The following is a 23,301-nucleotide window of genomic DNA, read 5'->3' as shown; positions in this document are numbered from 1 at the left end:
AATATCTCCTCTTTTTACTAGATATAATAATATAGATAAAAAAGTAGTTAAGTATATATAGAAATTATCCTACTTAATATACTTTCTATAGAATCTTTATAGCTAAAACCTAGTATAGATAGTCTATAGGCTATTTATATCTTAGTACTATTCTTTAAAATCCTTAAAGAATACTTTCTTATCCTTTATCTACTAGTTAAGATTTTCTTCTATCTAAATATATTAAAGCTATCTATAGTAATCTAGAAGGATATCTAGAATCCTTATATTATCTCTTATATTATAGCGCTTATATATCTATTTAAAACTATCTAAAAATTTAGAGATATTTCTTCCTTTAAACTATAGTACTCTAGGAGTTCTAGGCTTAGATATAGTTCTAACAATATATCTTAGTATTTATATCTCTAATCCTAGGCTATAGACTTAGATTACTATTAGTATTAGCGAAGGTACTAATCTAGGAGGAGATAGTAGTAGTAGTAGTATAATTCTCTTACTAAATACTTTAGGCGAATATTCTATAGACTCTAAAGAAGCTTAATTACCGGGATTATAATAGGCTTCGAATAAAGTTATATTTATAGATATTATATTTATAGATATATCTATAGATATTTTAGATTCTTTTAGCGGTTTAGGTTTAGATTTCGATTTCGATTATTAATTTAGCTTTATAGGTTCTATTAAATTCGGATATTAATATTTTTAGGGTTTTTCGGTTATAATAGGATCTAGAGATATACTATAGGATTTATAATATTTCTAAGGTAATTAATTCTTTAAGCTTAAAGGGGTCGTAAAATTAGTAGTTAATCTAGATAGTAGTGTAACTCTTAATTCTTACTAATTCTTCTTCTCTCTTTCTTCGATTTCCGTTTTTCTTTTAACTTTTACTTCTCGGGTAGAGATTTCTTCTATAGAAGAAATCTATAGCTAATATCTTAAAATAGTATTCTTATCTTATAGTATCTTCGTAGTCGTAGCCTATAGTAGTTATTCTAAAGTAATATACTAATTCTATATAAAGTTTAGGTATACTAAGGATATTATCTTATATAATTAGTCTAGAGTTATTTTTAGTAGTTAAATTAGTATCTTCCGATCCTCTTAGTATCGATTAGCTAATAACCCGCGAACTAGATAGGTATATTAGTCGAATAAAGATATTCTCTTAGCGATAGGATCCTCTAAGGGCGTAGCCTCTTATATATAGCTAAAAGTTATATATTTAGCTATTTTTCTAAATTCCGTTAGGGTTAAATATATCGCCTACTTTTTATAGTAAATCCGTAAAATTTTAGTTATAGTAGTAGTCGTAGTTATAGTCTTAATCGTAGTTATTATAGTAGTAGGAATATTAGTAGTATTAATCTTATTATTAGATCCTTTTATAATTATACTATAGGAATAATATAGTCCTCTATCTTAGCTACCTTTTTATAAAGTCCCTACGTCGGTTACTAATATAGAGGGGAATACTTAAGGTAGTCTAATCTTACTAGATAGGTCGAGTTATAGAGGAACTAAACTATAACTACTAGTACGTACGTCCAGAGATCTCCTAGCCCGACCGTATAATATCTATCCGAAGGATATCCGAAGGTAAAGAGGAAGATTAAAAAGAGTATATTATTATAATACAAAAGAATCCGACTATAAAGACTATACTAAACTCCCTTGAAGCCGTTCAATCCGATGGTTATATTATATCCTTCGTATCCGCAGGGTTGTCCGTATAGTTATCCGTATGGTTATTAAGTTGATTGACTCCCTCTCCTTATGTCCAAACAGCCTCTCCCGACCGTAAGGCCACCATCAGGCATATGCACCTCAACAGACTATCTGCTCTATGTATATGCAACCGGATTCCCTACTATAGTATATATTAATAGTACTTTAGGATAAACCAGAAAAACCTTAAGTTACTCTCTTTCTACTAATTTATTAAATATCTTTATAATAAAGTATATATCTTCGCTATTATCTCCTACTAGATAGCGCCTAACTTCGATAAAGATAATTAACTAAGTATTCTATATAATAATAAGCGGGGGGCCGAAAACCGCGCTTATCTACTCCCTATTCTATATACCCCGACCGCTTATCTAGCTATAGTCTCCCCCTATCTAATCCGGTATTATAGCCTACTAAGGGGCCCTGATTAGGCCTAGTACCATAGCGGCTACTTTTATTATCTAGCGCTCCGCTATTACTATCTATAAAATACCGCTCGTCCTCCTTCGTCTCGTTAATATACTTTCTTATCTACTTCTAACTCTCTCGGCTCCCCCTTTTCTTTTCGCCCCTACCGATCTATATATACTAATACTTACGCTATCCCTTTTTTACGCCTAGAAATAACCTTATATATCGGATTTCGTCGGATATATCGCTCGACCCGCCGATACTTAGCCCTATTCCTAGCCGCGTAAAATACGATACTATCTAGTTAGTTAGTAGAAAAAGCGTAGATAGGATCCTATTTACGGCTATCCTCTATAAGCCTTCGTCTAGTATCTATTTTTTAAGTAATTAGTATTATTAATTATAGTATAGAGCGACTAAGAATATCTTCTGTTTTCTAAGCCTTTATAGTTATATATTCCTATACTTCGTTAGCGTCCCTCGCGCTTATAGGAGTATCTCGGATAGTCTCGCTACTAGACCTATTATTCCGTATAGTTACTACCGAAGTTATATCGTAGTATCGTAGATTTACTTACTCCTACTTATTCGTAAGTCTAGTAGTAGCTTATCGTCGCTATAATCAGCCTTATAAGTCCTACTATAATATATCTAGTTATCTTCGATAGCTTAGCTCGGTACCGTAAGCTAATAGCGAAAACCCCTTATCTAAATTAAATCTAGTTCTAAAATATAGCCCGGACGGTAGATAAGTAGTTCTATCCGCGAAGAGAGTATAATATTATATTCTCTAGGCTATATACTTAGTAGTAAGACTAGGAGTAGTATATATACGTATTTTAGATACTTTATATCGGATTATAGGAGAGGAAGGGGATATCTTATATAGTAGAAGAGTTATATCCTCTTATAAGACTAATCTTATAGAATCACCCGTGCCGTTGCTCACATGGTATACTATTAGACCAAAAGGTCTATGCCAAACCATTCGATAGAATGGTTCGTCATGCAACGGTATATATAGTCAGATAGTGATCCCGTATCCGCATTTCGATGCGACCATGCCTCTGGGATTATACTTATAGGTATAAAGGATACTAGAAGTTCTATCCTAATCGTACTTCGGTACTCTAAATCTATTCTATATTCTTTCCTCCCCTTTCCTCCTATCTCCCCTAATTCTATATCGATCCTAGCTCTATTTTCCCTTCTAGTATTCTCTTTTCTAAATTCTCCGTATCCTTAGACCCGAATATCTTTAAAGTTACCTATATATATATATTATACTAAGTACTAGTTATCGCTTAGAATTCTTCTATTCTTAGAAACCTTCCTAAGAGAAAGAGTAGCCTTTATAGGATTATCTTAGTATTCGTCGGTACCTAAGCCCGGTCTCTATATCTATAATACTATCTCCCTCTAATCTTCGTAACCCTATTTTAGAGAGCTAGGAGATCTATACTCTAAGACCTAAGTAGTATCCTCTACCTACTTATCTATCGGTAGAGGTTTATTTAAATAGTAGTCTATAATCGAATATTTAATATAAATCGGAGGGTTTAGCCCTAATATCGCTAATTAATCCTAGTCCTAAGACCTTTAATATTAATAACTTCCTATTTCCTAACGATCCTCCTAACTCTAGAGACGTTAATCGTACTATAACCTTCGAATAAATCGCCCTAGATTCTAAGCTTTAATTCCTTAGCTTCGACTTAAATAGCTAGTAACTCGCTTTCCCTCCTAGTTAGTAAGCTTAACTTAGATTTCTTAAAAGCCCTATCTCTTTAGAAAATCTAATAATTAACCCGGTAATCCTAGATAATAATTATACCCGAGATTTTAAGTAGACCTAATAAACGGTAACTACTCTTATTACCCTAATAATTTTATACTAAATTCTAGTTAAATATTCTCGCTTCCCGGCTCGGGGTACTTATTACTATAGTAAGTAATAGGATTCTGTTAGGCCTATAAAAACTAGTTAGCAGTCTACTAAAATTAGTAAAGTTTTAGTTATTATTAATAATCGCCTAAAAAATAGGGCTAGCCGGTCTAGTCTAGGACTCGGGCGTAAGAATATATCGCTTCCTACTCTCTATACTTAATTCTCTACCCTTCTAGTCGAGGAAAGAGTATAGTTCTTATCCTAGCTATTCGAGAGTACCTTATACTATTATATCTACCTACCTTACAGAAGTAATAGATCCTAGTAAGTAAATAGAGATACCGAATTAGTTAATAGGCTATATACTCCTTATTTAAGAAAAGGGTTATTATAGTCCGACGAAGAGGCTAACTTACTAGTAAAGCTTAGAGAGGAAGAATATCTTACTTAGTCGGAGATAACCGAGTAGTTCGGTTAGAAGTTCCCTAGAAGGTCTTAAGACTCTCTATAAGTATACTAGAGTATAAGACTTAGAAAACGACGGTTATTCTTAGTAGAAACTATATAGAGATAGTAACTTCGATTTTCAAATATAACTTAGGAATTATGTATTATATATCTCTATTTCTCCGATTATAGAAGTTAAAAGGAATTAAGAGTATTTAGTAAAACGTTCTTAATAAGGTATCTCTAAGATTATCCTAATAGACTACTCCTAGCGTTTATTTCGCCTAAATAATTTAAATGTAAGTAAAACTATATCCTTTTTAGCCCGAAGTATAGTAAATAGTCCTTACTATAGAATAGCCTCTTTAGATACAGTAGTACTCCGGACTTCCTCCTTAGTAAACTAATAATAATCGAGATACTTCTTACTAATCTAGATAGAACTTTAACTAATTAGCTACTATATCTTATAGGACTAGATTCTCTACGCTATTATCTCTTCGTTATAGTTAATAATAAATCCGAGTATTTATATAATAACTAGGTTACTAGTCTTTCTATCTATATAGTAGAAAGTATATATAAGAGCTATCCCGGCGAATCTCGATAGCTAGATATTAGTCTCCTCTTCGCTTTTATAGGCCGCTAAATCTAGTATAGTCCGGTCGTTATCGCGCAGACTATCTCCCGCCGACTCCCAGGTATTATCTTATAAGCTATTTTTACTATTTTATTTAATTAATAAGACTCTAAGCTCGGTTAGGCTATCCGGATAGTAGATAGGGATAATAGCTATAGTAGTAAAGCGCTAGATATCGGGAAATAGCTCTCTTAAGTAATAGAGAGGGATTTTAATAAAGCTAGTATTAATCGACTTAGGGAAGGAGCGGTATCCCGAGAAGGGATAGTATTAGTTATTTCTATTAATATAATTAAGTATAGGCTAAGAAAGATTTTTAAACGGAAATCTAATATACTTATATTCGAAATTAGCTTCTATATCTTATATAGAGAAACTATCCGAAACTTAAATACCGAGGCTATAATAAAGCCTACCTAGGCGAGGTATACCTAGCCTATATATAATCCCTATCCGTAAGAATAGAAATATAAAATATATAATAAAGTAAATACTATTCAGATATTTAAATTATATAGGTAGTAAATATACTTCTTCTTACTTACTACCGCCTACTACTCTAAGTTTTATAACTAATACTACCTTCGATATTAATCGGCGGACGAGTACCTACGATACAGAATAGGCCTAAATCTACCCTACCCTCTATAACTCGAGAATTTATTCGCGATATAGCCTTAAGTAGATTACTAATAATATCCTAGATCGCTAATACCGTTAGTTATAGCCCGCGTTCCGTCGCTACTATACTATTACCTATATATTAACTATATAGCCTCCTACTACTAGTAAAATATTACTACTAGGCTTACTATACTCGTTATTATATTAGGATAGGTCCTTACTAAGCTTAGTCTTACGAATCTCTATTATATATATATTAAGCCTCTTAGCCTCCTCTAACCGGCCCTACTTCCTATACGTTAATACTAACTTTATTATACTCGCTATAGTATCTAGGTTATCCTCGCGGAGCTTTATCTTACTTATTTCTAATATTTATATCTATAGCTACTAGGCCTACTCCTACTAACCTTTATCGTTATATATCGTCGCGAGGTTTCCTATACTTATTAATATATTAGGATAGCCCTCGCTAAGCTTAGCCTTACTTATCTCTACTACCTATAACTATAGCTACTCTATAGAATAACCTAGGTCGGAACCTTATTAAAGCGAAGCTACGGGTAACTCTGATCTAGATATCCTATAGCCTCTTCTAAGCGGGATATATAGTCTAGCGATAACCCTCGACGAACTCGTTAAGGTATAGCTATAGATACTCGAGAGGACTATAAAGCTAGGGATATAAGCTTAGTTAATAAAGGATAGCGAGGGTATCCTATAAGGCTAATAGGGATACTTCTAGTAGCCTTTATAAGATACGGTCGGCCGGCAGAAAGAGATCTCGGCTAGTAACGCGAAGTAGACAGACTTCTCCCTATAGGGCGTAATATATAATAGTAGTAACAGACGAGTCGAGAGGACCCGACGAGACTATCTATATAGCCCGAGAGGACAGACACATATATCGGTATATAAATAGACAGAAACAGCTATCTCACTCGCACTAAGGACCTAAAATTAACTAGCTAAAGTAGTGTCGTCCTAGTAGGGTAGGTCCGACCTATCTTACTATCTGACTCGCACTAAGAACCTACGGCTAGGCGATAGATATAATATCGTTCTAGCTGAAATACTGATGATGCATACTTAAGGAGCAAACCTAGAGATACCTAGGGTAAGAGGTTTTTGGCGGGGCCTCAATATCTGGAGGGCGTCCATCGAAGGATACGCGTGCCGAAAACCAGGGCAGTGGCCTGAACAAGCGGGCCTAGTGAAGCTGCTTTACATCAGTTCCAAGAACTCGTTAAGGCTTAGCCACGGGCAGTCTTGGCTGTGTAGTTATGTCTCTTGGCCCAGAGCTTCCTGCCAGAGAGCGTTGGAAGACACTCCAAACGAGTTGACGCAGCGCTCCCAGGAAAACATACCCGGCAGTTGTATGATCGATTAGCATGGAAAGAAGCGAGCGTGCTGGCTCAACTCCGAACTGGCATGGGTAGATTGAATTGATACCTCCATCGGATCAACGTCGCAGAATCAGATCGGTGCGCATGTGGGCAAGCCAGAGAGACCGTGAAGCACTTCTTCTTTCGGTGTCGGCGGTGGACGGAGATGCTGCAATGTACCCACACTCACCGCGGTAATATATCATTTTTCCTGGGCGGAAAATCGCCTCTGGATGACGCGAATTGGACGCCGAATTTGGACGCAGTACGAGCCTCGATACGATTCGCAATCGCCACGGGCCGACTCGATGTCGCCTAACCCCACCGACCAACACAACGACACCCACTAACCCCCACCAACTACCTTGTGCCAGAGATAGTAGACGCGCTTCAACTGCCGAGGATAGGATGTTGAACACTTGGAGAAGCGTCTTCAAGCCAGTCCACTAATAAACACTAACCCACAAGGACCCGCTAAGATATTGACATCTGAGATGACATACACTAAAAAGAAGCTTGTATGGGCTCCAAGGAGGCACAGCATTAGCTACGGCATGTATATTTAGATCAGTGATAGTTGCCCTTTCGGTTCAGCCGCCGGGCGTTAATAAATTGTGTGTGTGTACTTATATATATCCTCCCTTTTCTTCCACGCTGCGATCTGATCTCGATGTGAGCATGAGTACATACTACATGCTAACTATGCGATTTAACCAAACCATCAGACAATGACATCCACCACTCACCATTACACACCGCTCCTTGTCGTGGCCGTCTGCTGAGTTTCTATTATATCGCATCAATCTAGACCCATGGTACTCTGTCAACAAGAGAGACTAGCCATGAAGGCTTCCCGGTGGGCGACCGAGGAAGCGGGAGTTACACGATAAGGTTTGGCTGTATAAGCCCTGAAAACAACGCTGATTGGCTGAATTTTCTAGTATCTAACTCTATGCAGTTCCAAATTCCTTGATTCCACAATAGCTGGGCCCGCAGTTAGAAACTTCATCTAAGTTCCATGCCCGGGTTCTCAATGAACCCGTTTCTCAAACCGGGCGTGACAGTCTTCCTTTTCTAATTAGTTGACGATGAAAGCGATGATATTGCGGTATCTTTGTGGTACTGGAAACTTGAATATCTATACTTCCAGCATCATTTCTGCGGCCTGCAGAGCGATAAGGGATTCTATCTAGGATTTAACTGACTTTTGGACTTAGCTGCTTATTAGGTGAGTAAGGAAGTTAAGAATATATACTCGTGTTTTCTGGTTAGAAATAGTGTCTGTTACGTGCTAAGAGGACAGTTCGGTATATTCAACGAGGGTGTTAAGACTAGAGAACAGAAAGAGGAATACTAGGCTACTCGTTATAGTCTGCTTAAGATAGAGTAAGATTGGCTAGATTAATTTATCTAGTATATACCGGAAGGGGAAGCAGATGCTTCTATATTTGAAATTTAGTTTCGATACTCTTGTGTCCCCCCAGATACCTAGCTATAGATAACTATCTTTGTACCAAGATCCCTACCACTATAATACAGTACTACTATAGTTACTTAAACGAAAGATATAGTCGATAAATACTAGGCCTCGATTTCTGCGATAATACTAGGAATATCCTCCTAACCTCGTGCGATCGTCGTTACTATACGGCTATACGACTGTGAAATAGTAATCCTGATTAAGAATACCCTATAGGCTTAGTTAAGTTCGAAATTAGAGGGAGGACAAGGTACCTATATATAAGAGAGAGTAGGTACGGATTGACCTAGTTATAGTAGGCTTTTATATGATTCTCTATTAGTTATGAGATATATATAAACCTTAGAAAATATACTTATATACGACGATAAGCTTTAGGTTACCTATTCTTAGGTCCGTTCGAATCTCTTAGGCTACCTAGTATTATTATAGTATCGGCCCCTCTAGAGAAATAAGGGACCCTCCCCGGAGTATATAACGGGTTATTACTGTAATATACCTAGGCTAATATTAGGTAATTTCGTGTTAGCTATATTAATAACTTATAGCGGCTCTCTCTGCGGTAAAGATAATAGCTATTTAATATAAAAATCGGAAGTTAAGTCCGCTAAATCCTTAAGCGAACTCGGGGTTACTTCTATAATTTACCTAATTATTATTGCTAATAAAATCGGGCGTGAGTAAGCTATTCCGAACACGATAAAAATAAAGATGATACTAGGCTATAGTATATTCTTTAAGGCTTTATAATAGGACCGGAGACTTTTACCTTTCTCGCGACTCTTAAAGGTCTTATCCAGAGGTATATTTCGGCCCGTCTATTAATCCTAGAAAGCGTCAAGGATCTTAGTAAGTATCTTCTGATAAACTAGTGAATTCCGAAGATAATTAATATTCCGTACCTCGATCTCTAAGCTAACTCTCGTGTAATTTTTAAGTAACTTTCTACGTAGTAAATAGCTAAGAAGTATAACCTTGTCTTCGTCTGGTTAGCCTTTAGGATCTAGTTAGTAATAACCGTTATACCCTTTTTTAATAAGCACCGAGGATTCATTAATTTTACACCTCCTAGCCACTATACTAGCCTTAGGCCAGAGTAGTTTAATTCTAGCTTAAATAATCCAATCTAGCTATATACCAAATCTCCGTAGATATCGTAAGTGAAATGGCTAAGCTAATCTTCGTAGGATTCGGCTCGAGAGGGTTGATTATATTAAAACGAAGGATAGCTTATCTCGGATATACTAAGTAACGTTTCCAAAGTTGCGAACTAAAAATTAATAAGCCTTTCGTTTAAGCACCGGTACTTATATAGCTCTTTATTTATATTACTATTACTTATTTCAATTACTATATAGGCGTGTAACGGAGTACTTTAATCGACTATCCCTTAATAGTACTTATTGCTTCGCTAGTAGTAATATTCGGCCTCCTATTATCCTTAATTAACTTAAGCTAACTACTAACCTTTGTATATAAAGTAGAATAAACAAGGTCGTCTTTATAAGAGGTACCGCGGTTAACATCGTCAGTATATCGATACTAACGGCGTAGGTATTCTCGTAAGTTTTCCTACCGCGTAAATCCGTTCCTAGAACTACGATTACAGTCCGTGTAGGGACAAATAATCGGAGTTATCGCGTTGGTATATTTTTTGTGTACCTTACGCTAATAGCGTAAGAGACCACCGGAATACGTAAAGCCTTGTCCTCTGTTATAGCCTAGCTTATAATATCTATAGGGACGGTCGTACTTATCTATATATTTACTAGGGGAGAGAATAGTTAGCGTTAGAATATAATACAGGAGGATAATAATATAGAGCTACTCATTTCTATTCACAAGGACGCCTAAACGTTAGCGGTATAGGCTAGTAGTCTTGATAGTCGTAGTAAATCTAGTTATCGGCGTTCCTAGGAACGGCCTAGGTATACACACGCTAACGCCTACTGTCTATATTGTTGATGGTTAATTGCTTATTAATTCGGAAGTATTGTGGAAACTACCCCGTTAAAGACAGAATATAGTTATCTAGAGCAGCTTTACTTAAACTTAGAAATCAGGATTAGGATATTTAGGTTATAGGTATACTCAACTTAACTTACGATAGTATAACCGGCCAGACCGGCGAGACGTAAATAGTTAGGATACTTAGATACTTAAGGAGATATAATTAGGACTGATAGTGGTTCTAGACGACGCGGGTAGGTTAAATATATTTATATTTTAGCGACCTCGTACAATATTTATTTAAAGTGAGCTTGACTAGTCTCCTAGTGGTTAATAGGCCTATTTAAAAACGTGAGTTTTGTATTTATCTAAGATAATTCGCGTTTCTCTTACAACTGCATTTGATTAAAGGGATTTAAGCCAAAAGACATATTAGTACAGTAATGCGAAGTATTCCCTCCTTCCTGATTCGCTTTGATAACAGAGCTTCCTAAGGCACGAGTTCTTTGGCCGCACAAATCTTTACATGTAAAGAGAAGAGGTCACTGATAGACTGAGGCTCCCCACGAATCCACGATCCACCACGCACAGTATCTCTGCTGCCATCATGGTACACCACCGAGAACACAATATCAGGTGTGTTAACTGTATTGTGATTGTACAGTATGCCGCAAAAGCATTCGAAATGCCTCACCCTATCCAACAAGGCAATGTCTATTATTTTGGGCTAACAAGTGGTTATTACATACCAAAGGCGTGGGGAGGTGGGAAATAGATAGATTGCACAAACCTACCCTCTGAATGTTGCGCCTGCTACCGGATAGCATCTCGACAAACTTCACAAATAGCGGCCGGTCTTCAAATAATATATCCTAACTGGCGTTATAGCGGGAAGCTTAAGGATATCACTATCCATGCTATTGCTTGGCTGTGAAGACTCTCCGCGAGATCTGCCTTGCGAGGCCGTTGGCTCTGTGGCCCTCCATGGTGAGAGACGAGACTAAACAATCAGATCTGAGAGTAGCTCACCTGAGATAGGTTTAATTTGATAAGTAGCTGAGTCTGCTCTAACTCTCGTTTGGATTGGATTTTTTGTACCGTAGACAGGATCGGGTTCATATACCATGCCCTCAGATCGCGTATGCGAAGTTGTGGTGCTAGGGATCTCTCGATCCAAGTCCTTATTACGGCCTTAGCTCTCGTCTCCACCCCAAAAGGAATCATTATCATCGTGATAGAAACCTAGGGACTGAACGCAGTTAGCAAGGAAGGCCGGAAGAGAGAAAGTAGGTAGATAATCCATAATAGAGGTGTGTCTCTGACGTTAAGAAGGTATTATCAAAGATAGAGGTACCCAGAAGTACGTTAGGATTATTGATATATAGATCTATATAATTCGTAAGTTCAGTATTATTCGTTTCTACAATCTATTAGTCTTATTGAAAAGGATCTGCACAGTCATGGTTAGTCCCTACACTCCACGAGAGAGCTATAGTACTAACTACCAAAGCCCTCTCCGATTCCTGAGGTTATCTTAGTTCCTCCCGCAAAACTGGCCTTAGAGGTCCTGGTTTATTCGAGAATTAGTTCTCTATACTTCTGGACTTAGGTACCCCCAGAGGACCTTAGCCAGGATACTAGATTGTTGCTAGATAAGTATAAGGCTTTGAAATACTTGAAACCGCCTGAACCTATCAACGAAAATATTATCGCCTTAGTGGAGGAGGTGTTGGTCCGTTGGAGCTATAACACTGTTCTCAAGTTAACCCTGACAACTTGGCATTTTGATCCCTGGCATATTAAGAGACCGCCTTCTTCAGCATCGAAGGATTTAATCTCCTTCTTGAGTCAGCCCAATAAAGCCGTGATTGAGATACTACAAGACCGATATAGAAGCATGATGGGCCGGGGCGCTAAGTTGAACGATTCCTTCGATTTTTTGCTGGTCTTGAACTGAGTACGGAATAAGGAGTTTGGCCTGAGCTATGTTTGGGTAACTTATGCTTTCATTATGCAGACTACGTCTCACGTTAATACAAATTTTGTGGGCTTGAAAGGACAACTTGCCTGACCGGTTGCGTTCAAAATTACCACCGATGTGTTGTCATCAATGCGCGCATTTATACCGATTGGTACAAGGCGTAAGCTTCTCGTAGCAACCAAGTACAACGAAGCCGAGAAGGGAGTGCCCTCTTCATTGAAAACCAATTTGTGTAGTACTGTAGACTAGCAGAAAATCCACTTGATATTATGGCTGAATAAATCCGTATTGTTGTAGCGTAGCCTGGCAGTCCGGTTCGTGGTAGTGAACCTAGTTCTTAGTATCCTTGATACTATGGTACGTAAGACATAAGTCGTCCCGCCCTTCACTTTGATTTGGGTGCCTAATGGTGGTCGCCGATCACGTGCTTATTCCCTGATATTAAGATGCTGTTTTCTGGTTTTAGTTTTTTTTTGACGTGTTTTGCCATAAGAATGGTTATATATACTAGGCGGTGGGAGTGGGGCTATAGGCCAGGCTCTAGGCTATATCTCTTATTCCTCTTCTCTTTTTAGTTCCTAATACAAAATTTTCGTGCGATTCTATTACGACCCTGATTTATCGAAGTCAGATCTACCTATCTCGTTCTTTTATCTCTTGTTTCGTTAAGGCTTATAGACCTAATTAAGGCTAGTCGAAAAGTACGTAAGTAGACTTTTTCTCCCGTTAGTAGTAACTAACGTAGGAGCTATCCGAGTCGTGAGTAGGCCTACTATTCTTCTATAAGTAGATAAGGAGTACTCCTTAACCTATAGTAGATATATAGAGTAACTATCTTAGATATACTTTATAGGAAGAAGAAGATAGGGGTTAAGAAAGATTCGGGGTCTATTACGGAACTAGTAAAAGGTATTCTAGACGAAAGAAGATAACGATTTTTATTAAATACTACGATATAGCGTATTATAGAGACGAATATATTCTTAAGCGATATTAAAGAAGCTCTTATAGATAAGAGCCGAATATCTCGAAGTCCTTCCCAGAGAGTATTATTAACCGGTCCCGTAAATAATAGAGGCGAGAGTATAGAAATATAATTTAGACCTAAGTAATCTACTCCCGGATTAGGCTTAGATAGATCTCCTTCTTTCTAACCGATACTATATTTCTCGGAATAATATCCTCTATCTAATTAGAGAATCCTATATAAGCGATAATCTTAATAAGATAGACTAGTAGAAGAGCGATTATAATCTACTAATCCTACTAGGGATAGAATATATCCCTTCGGTTTTATTTAACTAGAATAACCCCTCTTCCTATTTAAAACTAATAAAGACCGCAGAGGAGATTAACTAGGATTCTACTATAATATATTTAGGTCTATAGGCCCGGGTAGGAGAGTTATCTTTTTAGGAGGAGCGAATAAAGATATAGCAGAATATATTTTATACTACTTACTAATATAGTAGGAATATTATAGAATATTAGAGGAGTTATATCTATAAGCCTAGTTAATCGCTTTAAAATATAGACTTTAAGGATTAGCTTGAATATTTATAAATTTAATTAACTATACGAAGAAAAGTAGTTTTAATATCTTAGTAGTAATATTAAAGGAGCGATTTCCTTTTAAGCTATAGTTAGTCTCGCGAAAGGATATATTAAGAAGACTTATAGATCTAAATTAAGGAAAGAGAATATTTAAGGAATATATTAAAGAAGATTGTTAACTAGAATTTCTAGTCTAGGATAAGGATTCTTAGTTACTAGCGGAAAACTAGACTAGAGGATTAAGCGATTAATATATTAGTATAATAATCGTAGGCCTATAGACCTAGTAGGAAAATAATAGAACCTTAACTTTAGATAAGATAATTAGAGTAGCGAAGTTTTATCTAAAAAGGGCTATTATAGTAGACGAAGAGATCCTAAAATCTAAAGACGAGAAGATAATTAAAGTATTAGAGGGATTAAGCTTAGCGGTATTAAATATAAACCGGGCTAGCTCGAATATAATAGCTAATTAGTTATCTAGAGCGGGTACTTCGAAGGCTAATAAGTCTTTATTAGCGGTCGATATAGATACTTATATTACTTACTAGAAGTATAGTTAATAGGGCTACTAAAGCCTAGTATATTATAATAATCCTCTGCTATTAGAAGAGTAGCAGAAAATTCGGATATCTAATATAGTATATAGAGTAGGAAGAGAGGAAATATATAAGCATAAGCTAAAGCTTTCGGAAGTTCTTACTAAGGAATAGGAAGCTAAAAATCGAGAAAATACTAGTAAAAGGAGTAGTAAGATTAACTACCTAGATTTTACTACTAGCGATATTAGTAAATAGAGCCTAAAGAAAGAAGTATTAGCTAATATAATCTTTATAACTAAGGATATATTACGAATTACTAAAGATATATATATAGATAACCGTAGAAAAATCTATATAGCCCCTATCTCCGCTAATACGGTAAATTATATTTATATAGATACTATAACGGAAGCGGGATTATAGACTAAAGTATAAACTAGAACTAAGGTCCTAATAGAGACCGAGCTAAGAGGATATACTAAACCTAAAGAACTAATTCGTGGTTTAGAGGACGACCGGTTTAGTTAGAAACGTTACCTTAATAATATCCGTATAACTTTAACCTTAGCTTAGGCGATAGAAATAGCTCTAACCGCTTATACTAAAGTAGGACGGCTACTCCGTAGACCTATAGTTAAGCGTACTAAAAAGGGTAAGGGAAAATAAGTAATACCTTATACTATAGAAGAGCCGTACGATCCGAATAAGCGACGTCGAGTTAAGATTAAGTACTTAAATACTATTAATTTATACGAAGCCTAAGCGGATAACAATAAAGTAGATAATTTAAATAAGAAAGGTACTAACTTAGATAGGCTAATAGATATTAATAGGAACTAAGTCACCTTATTTATAACTATAGGATACCTTTATAGTATAAATATAGATTATAGGATTAGAGTAATAACTCTAAAGAAGATCTTAATTAATAGCGGATCCGAGGGTTATATTATATCTTCGTATATTACGGACTAACTTAAACTCTAGCGAATTTAGATTTTAGGTAGTACTATCGAGATAGCTACTAGAGTAAGAACCCGACTAAAGGAGATAGTATATATAAATATTATCGTCGAAGGATATTCCAGAGTACTTCTATTTATTATTATTAAAGGTAAGCCCTAGTTCTCCTTATTATTAGGATATATATAGATATAGACCGCGAAAATTAAGGGGAATTATAGGAAGAGGAGATATACTATTAAAAGGGATAATAGATAATAAGTTCCTCTAATTAGGTTAGATAAGATCTAATATAGATAGTACTATAAGAGGGAGCTTTTAGATAAGTAAAATTAGCCTTTATAGGTATATAAATAAATTATATTACTTAGGATAGAAGTAGCTTCGGAAAGTAGTAATAATAAAGCCGATAATAAGGCGTCTAATAATAAGGACTTAGAGCTCCTAGTAGATATAGTTTCAAGTAAGATAATAATAGAGTCTATAGAAGAGGATAATACTTCTTAATAAACTAACTCGGAAAACTAAGTACGTCCGCCTTAAGTACCCTAGACTTAGTAGACGGCTATAAGAAAAGTAAACTAGAGTATCGTAATAATATTTTTATAATATAATATAAGAGTAGAGAAGATACTTCGGAATTATTAGTTATAAAACCTATATCCTTATATATACTTATAAATCACTAAATAATTTAATTAAATACTTCGATAATAGTAAGAAGTTATTATTATTATTATTTAGAAGACTAAGAGAGAATCTTATAAGACGAAATTATAGATTACAGATATCTTAGATATCCGACTAAGGAAAGACCTATTTCCTATAAGCGATAACTATATAAAAATAGAGAAATACTAGAGTAAGTAAGGAGTTAGATTAAATTAGTCCTATAACTTATAGGGGATATAATTAAAAAGGACTTAATAGAGTAGGACCTTATAGCGCTAATTCTCTATACTTAGAGAGACCTCTTTATTAAAGATATTAAGGAAATACTATCTACTAAACTAGTATAATATCGAATCCCTATAATTCTAGGAATTATATCTAAGAAGAGTAAGCTATATCTATATATACCGGCTAAGATTAAATAGTAGGAAAAATATATTCTATCTATAATCGAAGTAGGAATTATTATATAATATATATTAGATTAGGATTTAAAGACTCGATAGATATTTAAACTATAACTATCACGGCGCGACCTACTAAGGCGCGGTCGCGGGAGAATTACGTACAGAACGCTAACGAATCTATCCGGGTTATAGCCCTAAGGATATAGGCCCGGCACGTAGGAACTATATATATAATAATCGTAGAAGGGAGGAAGAACTCCGATCTTTAAGATTTAGTCTTTAAATTAGAGCCCCTCTAGACTTCGATCCTCTACCTAGTTAATAGTCCTAGTTACCCTACGATCCTAATTCTAATAATTACTAAATCTTCTTTTTAACTACCTAAAGGAAAGATATCTAATCTACTGACTTACCGGTATTCTACCCGTCTTATAGCCGCTAAATATTCTAAACGCTATACTAAGATATAGAACCTATAAGCTAGTAAGAGTCCGACTCCGCGGATCCCTAAAAGTAAGACTACTCTTCCTATATTTAGTCCTAGATCTTCTATACTAAGAGATTCTAATATACTAGAGTTACTCTAAGCTAGGATTTACTAACTAGAATAAGAGATAATATTTCCGCGATAGAATATAACCGAACTAGAACTCCTAGTTATATCTCGACCTCGACGTAGTATAGAGATTAAGCTTAATTATATCTTCTATTAGTTAAGCTTCTTCTTCTCTCTTGAATAGCGTAACTAGTAGCTTAATAAAATCGAGTATACTCTAAGAAGCGTTATAGAGGCCTTATAACCTCGATCTCCTAATTAGATCTATCTAAAAAATAGAAATCCTCTAATATTTCTAATTAGGTAATATATCCTAACTAGACTACTCTTAGAATATCGTTACGATATAATTAGTCCTCTAACCGGAAGGATTACTTATATATTACTTATTTCTAATATAATAAGAAAGAATACTATATCTCTAGCTATTCTTAAGAATAAAAATCTAGCTAGAATACCTAGATTAATAAAATTATAGAGAAGCTAATCTATCCTCTAGGAAATAATAGTAAGTCGGAGTAGACTCTATACCTCCGACTCCCTAGCCTATTATAGAGATCCTTCCTATAATCTAGATAGCTATATAGATCTAATAAGATATAGTTATAGTTAGCTTTAATACTAGAGCTAGTATTAATATAATTAATCTTAATTTTATAAGGATATATAAGCTTAACTAGGTATCTCTCTATACCCTAGGACTCCGCGACTTTCGGAACTATTCTAGTAATACTAAAGATATATATCGACTCCCGATTTTTACTATAGATAGCTATAGTACTACCTAGATATAGAGTATTAACTATTATATAATTATATAGAAATATAGATCTCCTATACTTCTCGGAATACCTAGATTAAGTACTTAAGAAATTATCCTCGATATAGATATATATTAATAGTACTTTAGGATAAACCGGAAAAACCTCGAGTCACTCTCTTCCTACTAGTTTATAAAATATCTTTATAATAAAGTATATATCTTCGCTATTATCTCCTACTAGATAGTATCTAACTTCGATAAAGATAATTAACCGAGTATACTATCTTCTTATACTATTAAGGATTCCTCCGAAATACTACTAGATCCGGAAGGAATTAAAGCCTAGTCTCCTAAGTTCTAAGACTTTATAGATCTCTATTTAGCCTAGAAGGCTAAGACTCTATTATATTATAAGAAAACTAACTATATAATCGACTTACTTCTAAATAAGTCTCTATCCTATAGACTAATCTATCTATTATTAAGGACTAAGTTAAAAGAATTATAAGAGTATATTCGAGTTAATCTTAAAAATAGAAGGATCTAATCATCTAAAAGTCCTATAGGCGTATCTATTCTTTTTATTCCTAAGAAGGATAGCGGTCTCTATCTCTATATTAACTACTAAGGACTTAACTATATTTTAGTAAAGAATTATTACTTCTTATCTCTTATCGCGGAAATCCTTAATAGACTTATAAGAGCTATAGTCTTCTCTAAAGTTAATATCTATAAAGCTTACTACTATATTAGTATTAAGGAAGATAATAAGTAGAAAATAGCCTTCTATACCCGATATAGCTATTTTAAATATATAGTAATACTATTTAGACTTACGAATATATCTACTATATTCTAAAATTATATCTATATTATACTATAAGAATACTTAGATATCTTTTATATAGTCTACTTAGATAATATCCTAATCTTTTCTTCCGACCGGGATTCCTATATAAAATATATCTATCTTATCCTAGAAAGACTTTATTAGTATAAACTCTATATCTATCTATTAAAGTATATATTTTACTAAGAATATATAGAATTCCTAGGCTATATAGTAAGTTCTATAGAAGTAACAATAAATAAATCTAGAGTAGAAGCTATCTAAAAATAGTCCTAACTAACTACTATCTATAAGATCTAATCCTTCCTTAGATTTTATAACTTCTATCAATACTTTATCTATAACTACTCTAGTATTATAAAACCCCTTACCGATCTTATAAAGGGGATAATAAATAGCTAATAACTAGGAACTTTCGAACTTAAAGTCTATAAAGTAGCTATATTCCGCTAAATAATTCGAGTCTTTAAAATAGCGCTAGTTCTCCGATATTTCGATCCCGACTAGAAAATTAAACTCGAGATAGATATCTTTTAGTAGAGAATAGCTAGTATCCTATCGTAACTAGATAATAAGAGAATCTAGTATCTAATTATATTTTAGTCTTATAAGTTCTCTAATACTAAAAGCTAATATACTACTAGAGATTAAGAACTTTTCGCTATTATATATTCCTTTAAGATATAGCGATACTACTTAGAGGGATCCTAGTACCGAATTAAGATCTTTTCTAACTATAATAACCTATATTTCTTTATATAGAACCCTAAACTATATAGTCGCTAAACGCGATAGTATATAATCATTTTAATATTTAACTTTATTATTTTATACTATATAGGAAAAAAGAATCCTATAGATATATCTTTAAGGATAATAGAGCCTACTTTAAGAGATACTTTAAATACTATTCTATTAAACCTATTATAAGACCGAATAGGAGCCGGGATAGCGATCTATTAGGAAGAGATAGTAGTATAGATAGTACTAGCTAATCTATATAAATTTAAAACTAAATTAATACCTAATCTAGAGATAGATAGAATCCTAGATAGATCTTTAGATATCTAGAGATAAGAGTTAGATCGTATCTAGAGCTTCTACTATAAAATAGTTAAGAATATATATAAAGGCGAAAGTATCTATATTATAATTATATTAGAAGACCTTTATAGTCTTATCTTAGAATCCTAGAGAGATAATCCTAAAATAGGAAAGATTTATAAAATAATTAACTAGAAAATCCTAGAAGTTAGGACCTAATTAGTCGACCCCGATAGTATAGTATACTATAAGAGATAGCTTTATATCCTAATAGATAAAATATTAAAATAAGAATTAGTATATCTATACTATAATAACCTAGTTACGGGTAGATATTTCGGACGAAATTATACTATTAAACTCTTAAATCGGAAGTACTACTAGAGAAAGATCTATAAGTATATCGATAAATATATTAAGTTCTATCTAGTCTACTAAGGAACTATATCTCCTAAATATTAAAAGTATAGAACCTTAAAGCTACTACTAATTCCTTCCTAACTATAGTAGAAATCCTCTATAGACTTTATTATAGACTTCTCGCTAATAATCTATAAGAGAAGTAAGATTAATATAATCCTAGTTATTATAGACTATTTTACGAAATTCGTAAAATTCTTCCTAGTATATATAACTATTAATATAGCGTAACTTACGGAGCTATACTATAATAAGATCGAGCTAGTCTTCGGACTATAAGAAGGAATTATCTCCGACTATAGTAGTATCTTTACTAGTAAGTTCTAGATTAATTTATTCTATCTAGCTAAGATAAAACTTTATTTTTTAATAGTATTTTACCCCTAAACCGATAGCTAAATAGAATAGATAAACTAAATCTTAGAATATTACTTATAGTACTTTACTAGTAAGAAATAGATAGTCTAGCTAAAGCTACTATAGTTAGTAGAATTCTACTATAATATATATATTAATATAATAACTAAATTTAGTTCTTACGAAGTCCTCTATAGATTTAATCCTTTATTCTATCTCCGCGATAAGACTATTACTAAGGAGAGAGAAGTACTAGAAGTAAATATAAGACTTAAGAAACTTATAATACTCCGTAAAAAGCTAATAGAATATTAGTAAAAAGCGAACGAAACTATAGAGAAGTACTATAATATAAAAAGGATTCCTATATTCTTTAAGCGGAATAACCTAGTTATATTATTAATATAAAATCTATAGATTAAGGAGTCGAGGAAGCTATTACTAAAGAGGATTAGCCTCTTTAAGATCCTCTAACTAGTTAGATCCTAAGTCTACTATCTTATACTACTAGAAAAATATAGCTATCTATATAATATCTTCTATATCTCTCTCCTCGAAAAATAGAATAATAATCTAGTATAAAATAGTATCGAAAAGATACTAATATCTAACTTAGCTAAAAAAGAGGATAAATATAAAATAGAAGAGATTAAGAATAAAGCTAAGATTAATTAGTAGCTTTATTTTCTAGTTAAATAGAAGGACTAGCCTTCCGAATATAATAAAAAGATTTCTAACTATAATATAGAGAATATAGTAAAAGCTATTATATAATTTCGAAAATATAAGAAAACTAAAGTAGTAAAAACTAAACGATAAATATAAGACTTAAGACCGAAATATCCCTAAACTATTCTTAGAACTCCTCTATAAACTCTAATACCTAATTATATATAGCTATAGCCTTAACTACTAATATTCTATAATTATTTATTATATCCCTTAAATAAGTTACGAAATTTACTAGACTAACTTACTATAGTATAAATCTAGTATCCTCTTTCTCTAGATCTAGTAGTATATTAATCCGCTCGGTCGGAGCTTCTATAATTAACGCCTAATTATAGTACTAATTATTTATCTTTATATAGTAGAAATACTAGTAACGCTATCCGAGTTAGCTTATATTTATATAGTCGAAATACTAGGTTTTTCTTATCGACTATATATATTTCGGGCCTTCGAAAAAATACTTCTTCCGATAAGTAGTAGCTATATCTATAAAGGTAGCTACTAGATCCTTATTTATAAAGAAGAGATCGGTATATATCGTAACCGGTTAGATAGGAATATATATTAGTCCTCTAGTGATACTTAACTCTTAGGTATCTTTAAAGATTACCTAATAGATTTATAGATACTACTAGAATACTCGCGTATTCTATATTATATCTATAAGAACCTAGGATAGATTAATATCGAATTATTATCCTTTTATAAAGGTCTAGAGTTTCTTACCGGCTTATATAAGTTATACCGACTATTATATAACTTATATAATACTAAACTAATTCGATCGAAAGTATAAACTACCCGGAATAGCTCCGAAATAGTAAAGTAGTTATATAAACTTTTAGCTTTCCTAAAATACTATATATACTAAAGATATTTATAAGTTATACGAATATAGTTCGGTACCGGAGGAGTACGTCTAGTACTATCTATCTTAGTATAGTAGCGATAATTATAAGAAGTAGGAGATATAGTATCTAAGAAAGAAGAAACTTAGAGTTAATATTAGATAACTACTAGGAGATAGGAATCTTATCTCTATTTATAGCGAAGACTATAATATCTCCGAGAGCTTCCCGAAATATTCTTCTTTTCTACTTATTTATACTAAATCCTATAATCGCTAGTTCCTTTAAGTACGCTAAACGTAAAATTACGACTATATATATACTAATACTATAAGATACTATAAGAAGTCCTAATTAAGATAGATTCCTATAGTTATATATATACTAATCGCGGTTTAGCTATATCTTATCTTTATTTAATCCTACTTATTATCCTACTATTATAATAGCCCCGACTTATATCCGATTCCGCGACGGTATCTTCTTTATTAGTATAGCGGACCCTACTATCCTATCCGTAGTTATAGCTTAGGTAACGCGAAGGAATATTATTATCCGATAGAGATATAAACGTTACTATATATAGTATATAGTATATATATAAACGGCTAAAAACTTAGGAGACTTCTGGCTAGGACGTCTAGTATAAAGAAGGGGATTAATTATTACGGCGCGATCTACTAAGATACAGTCGCGGGAGAATCACGTACGGAACACTAATAAATCTATCCGGGTTATAGCCCTAAGGATATAGGCCCGGTATATAGGAACTATATATATAATAATCGCAGAAGGGAGGAAGAACTCCGACCTTTAAGATTCAGTCTTTAAATTAGAGCCCCCCTAGACTTCGATCCTCTACCTAGTTAATAGTCCTAGTTACCCTACGATCCTAACCCTAATAATAACCGAAATATAAATTAGATTTCCGAATGGTTTATTAATATATCTTTCTTAACTAGGCTACCGTAAAGACGAATTATCCTTAAAAATAGATTGAACCGATTCTATAAATAGTTTTATAATACTAATAGAAGGTATTTTTTAAGG

General features: G+C 33.8%; 1 protein-coding gene across 1 annotated transcript in view; it reads left to right on the top strand.

Moving 5' to 3' along the window:
* Positions 1-12,897: 12,897 nt before the first annotated feature.
* Positions 12,898-23,301, top strand: part of N7539_005313 (uncharacterized protein) — a gene marked incomplete at both ends in the record, with an annotated part of 28,475 nt that continues 18,071 nt past the window's right edge. The window contains 2 exons of the mRNA XM_056934915.1: positions 12,898-12,904; positions 15,325-15,367. Coding sequence (XP_056790109.1) covers positions 12,898-12,904; positions 15,325-15,367 — 50 coding nt within the window. The remainder of the gene's footprint in view (positions 12,905-15,324; positions 15,368-23,301) is intronic.

The sequence above is a fragment of the Penicillium diatomitis genome (assembly GCF_028827545.1).
Source record: "Penicillium diatomitis strain IBT 30728 chromosome Unknown utg000005l_segment0_segment0, whole genome shotgun sequence".
In the NCBI taxonomy this organism is placed as follows: domain Eukaryota; kingdom Fungi; phylum Ascomycota; class Eurotiomycetes; order Eurotiales; family Aspergillaceae; genus Penicillium; species Penicillium diatomitis.
This window is presented reverse-complemented; position numbering and strand designations above follow the sequence as displayed.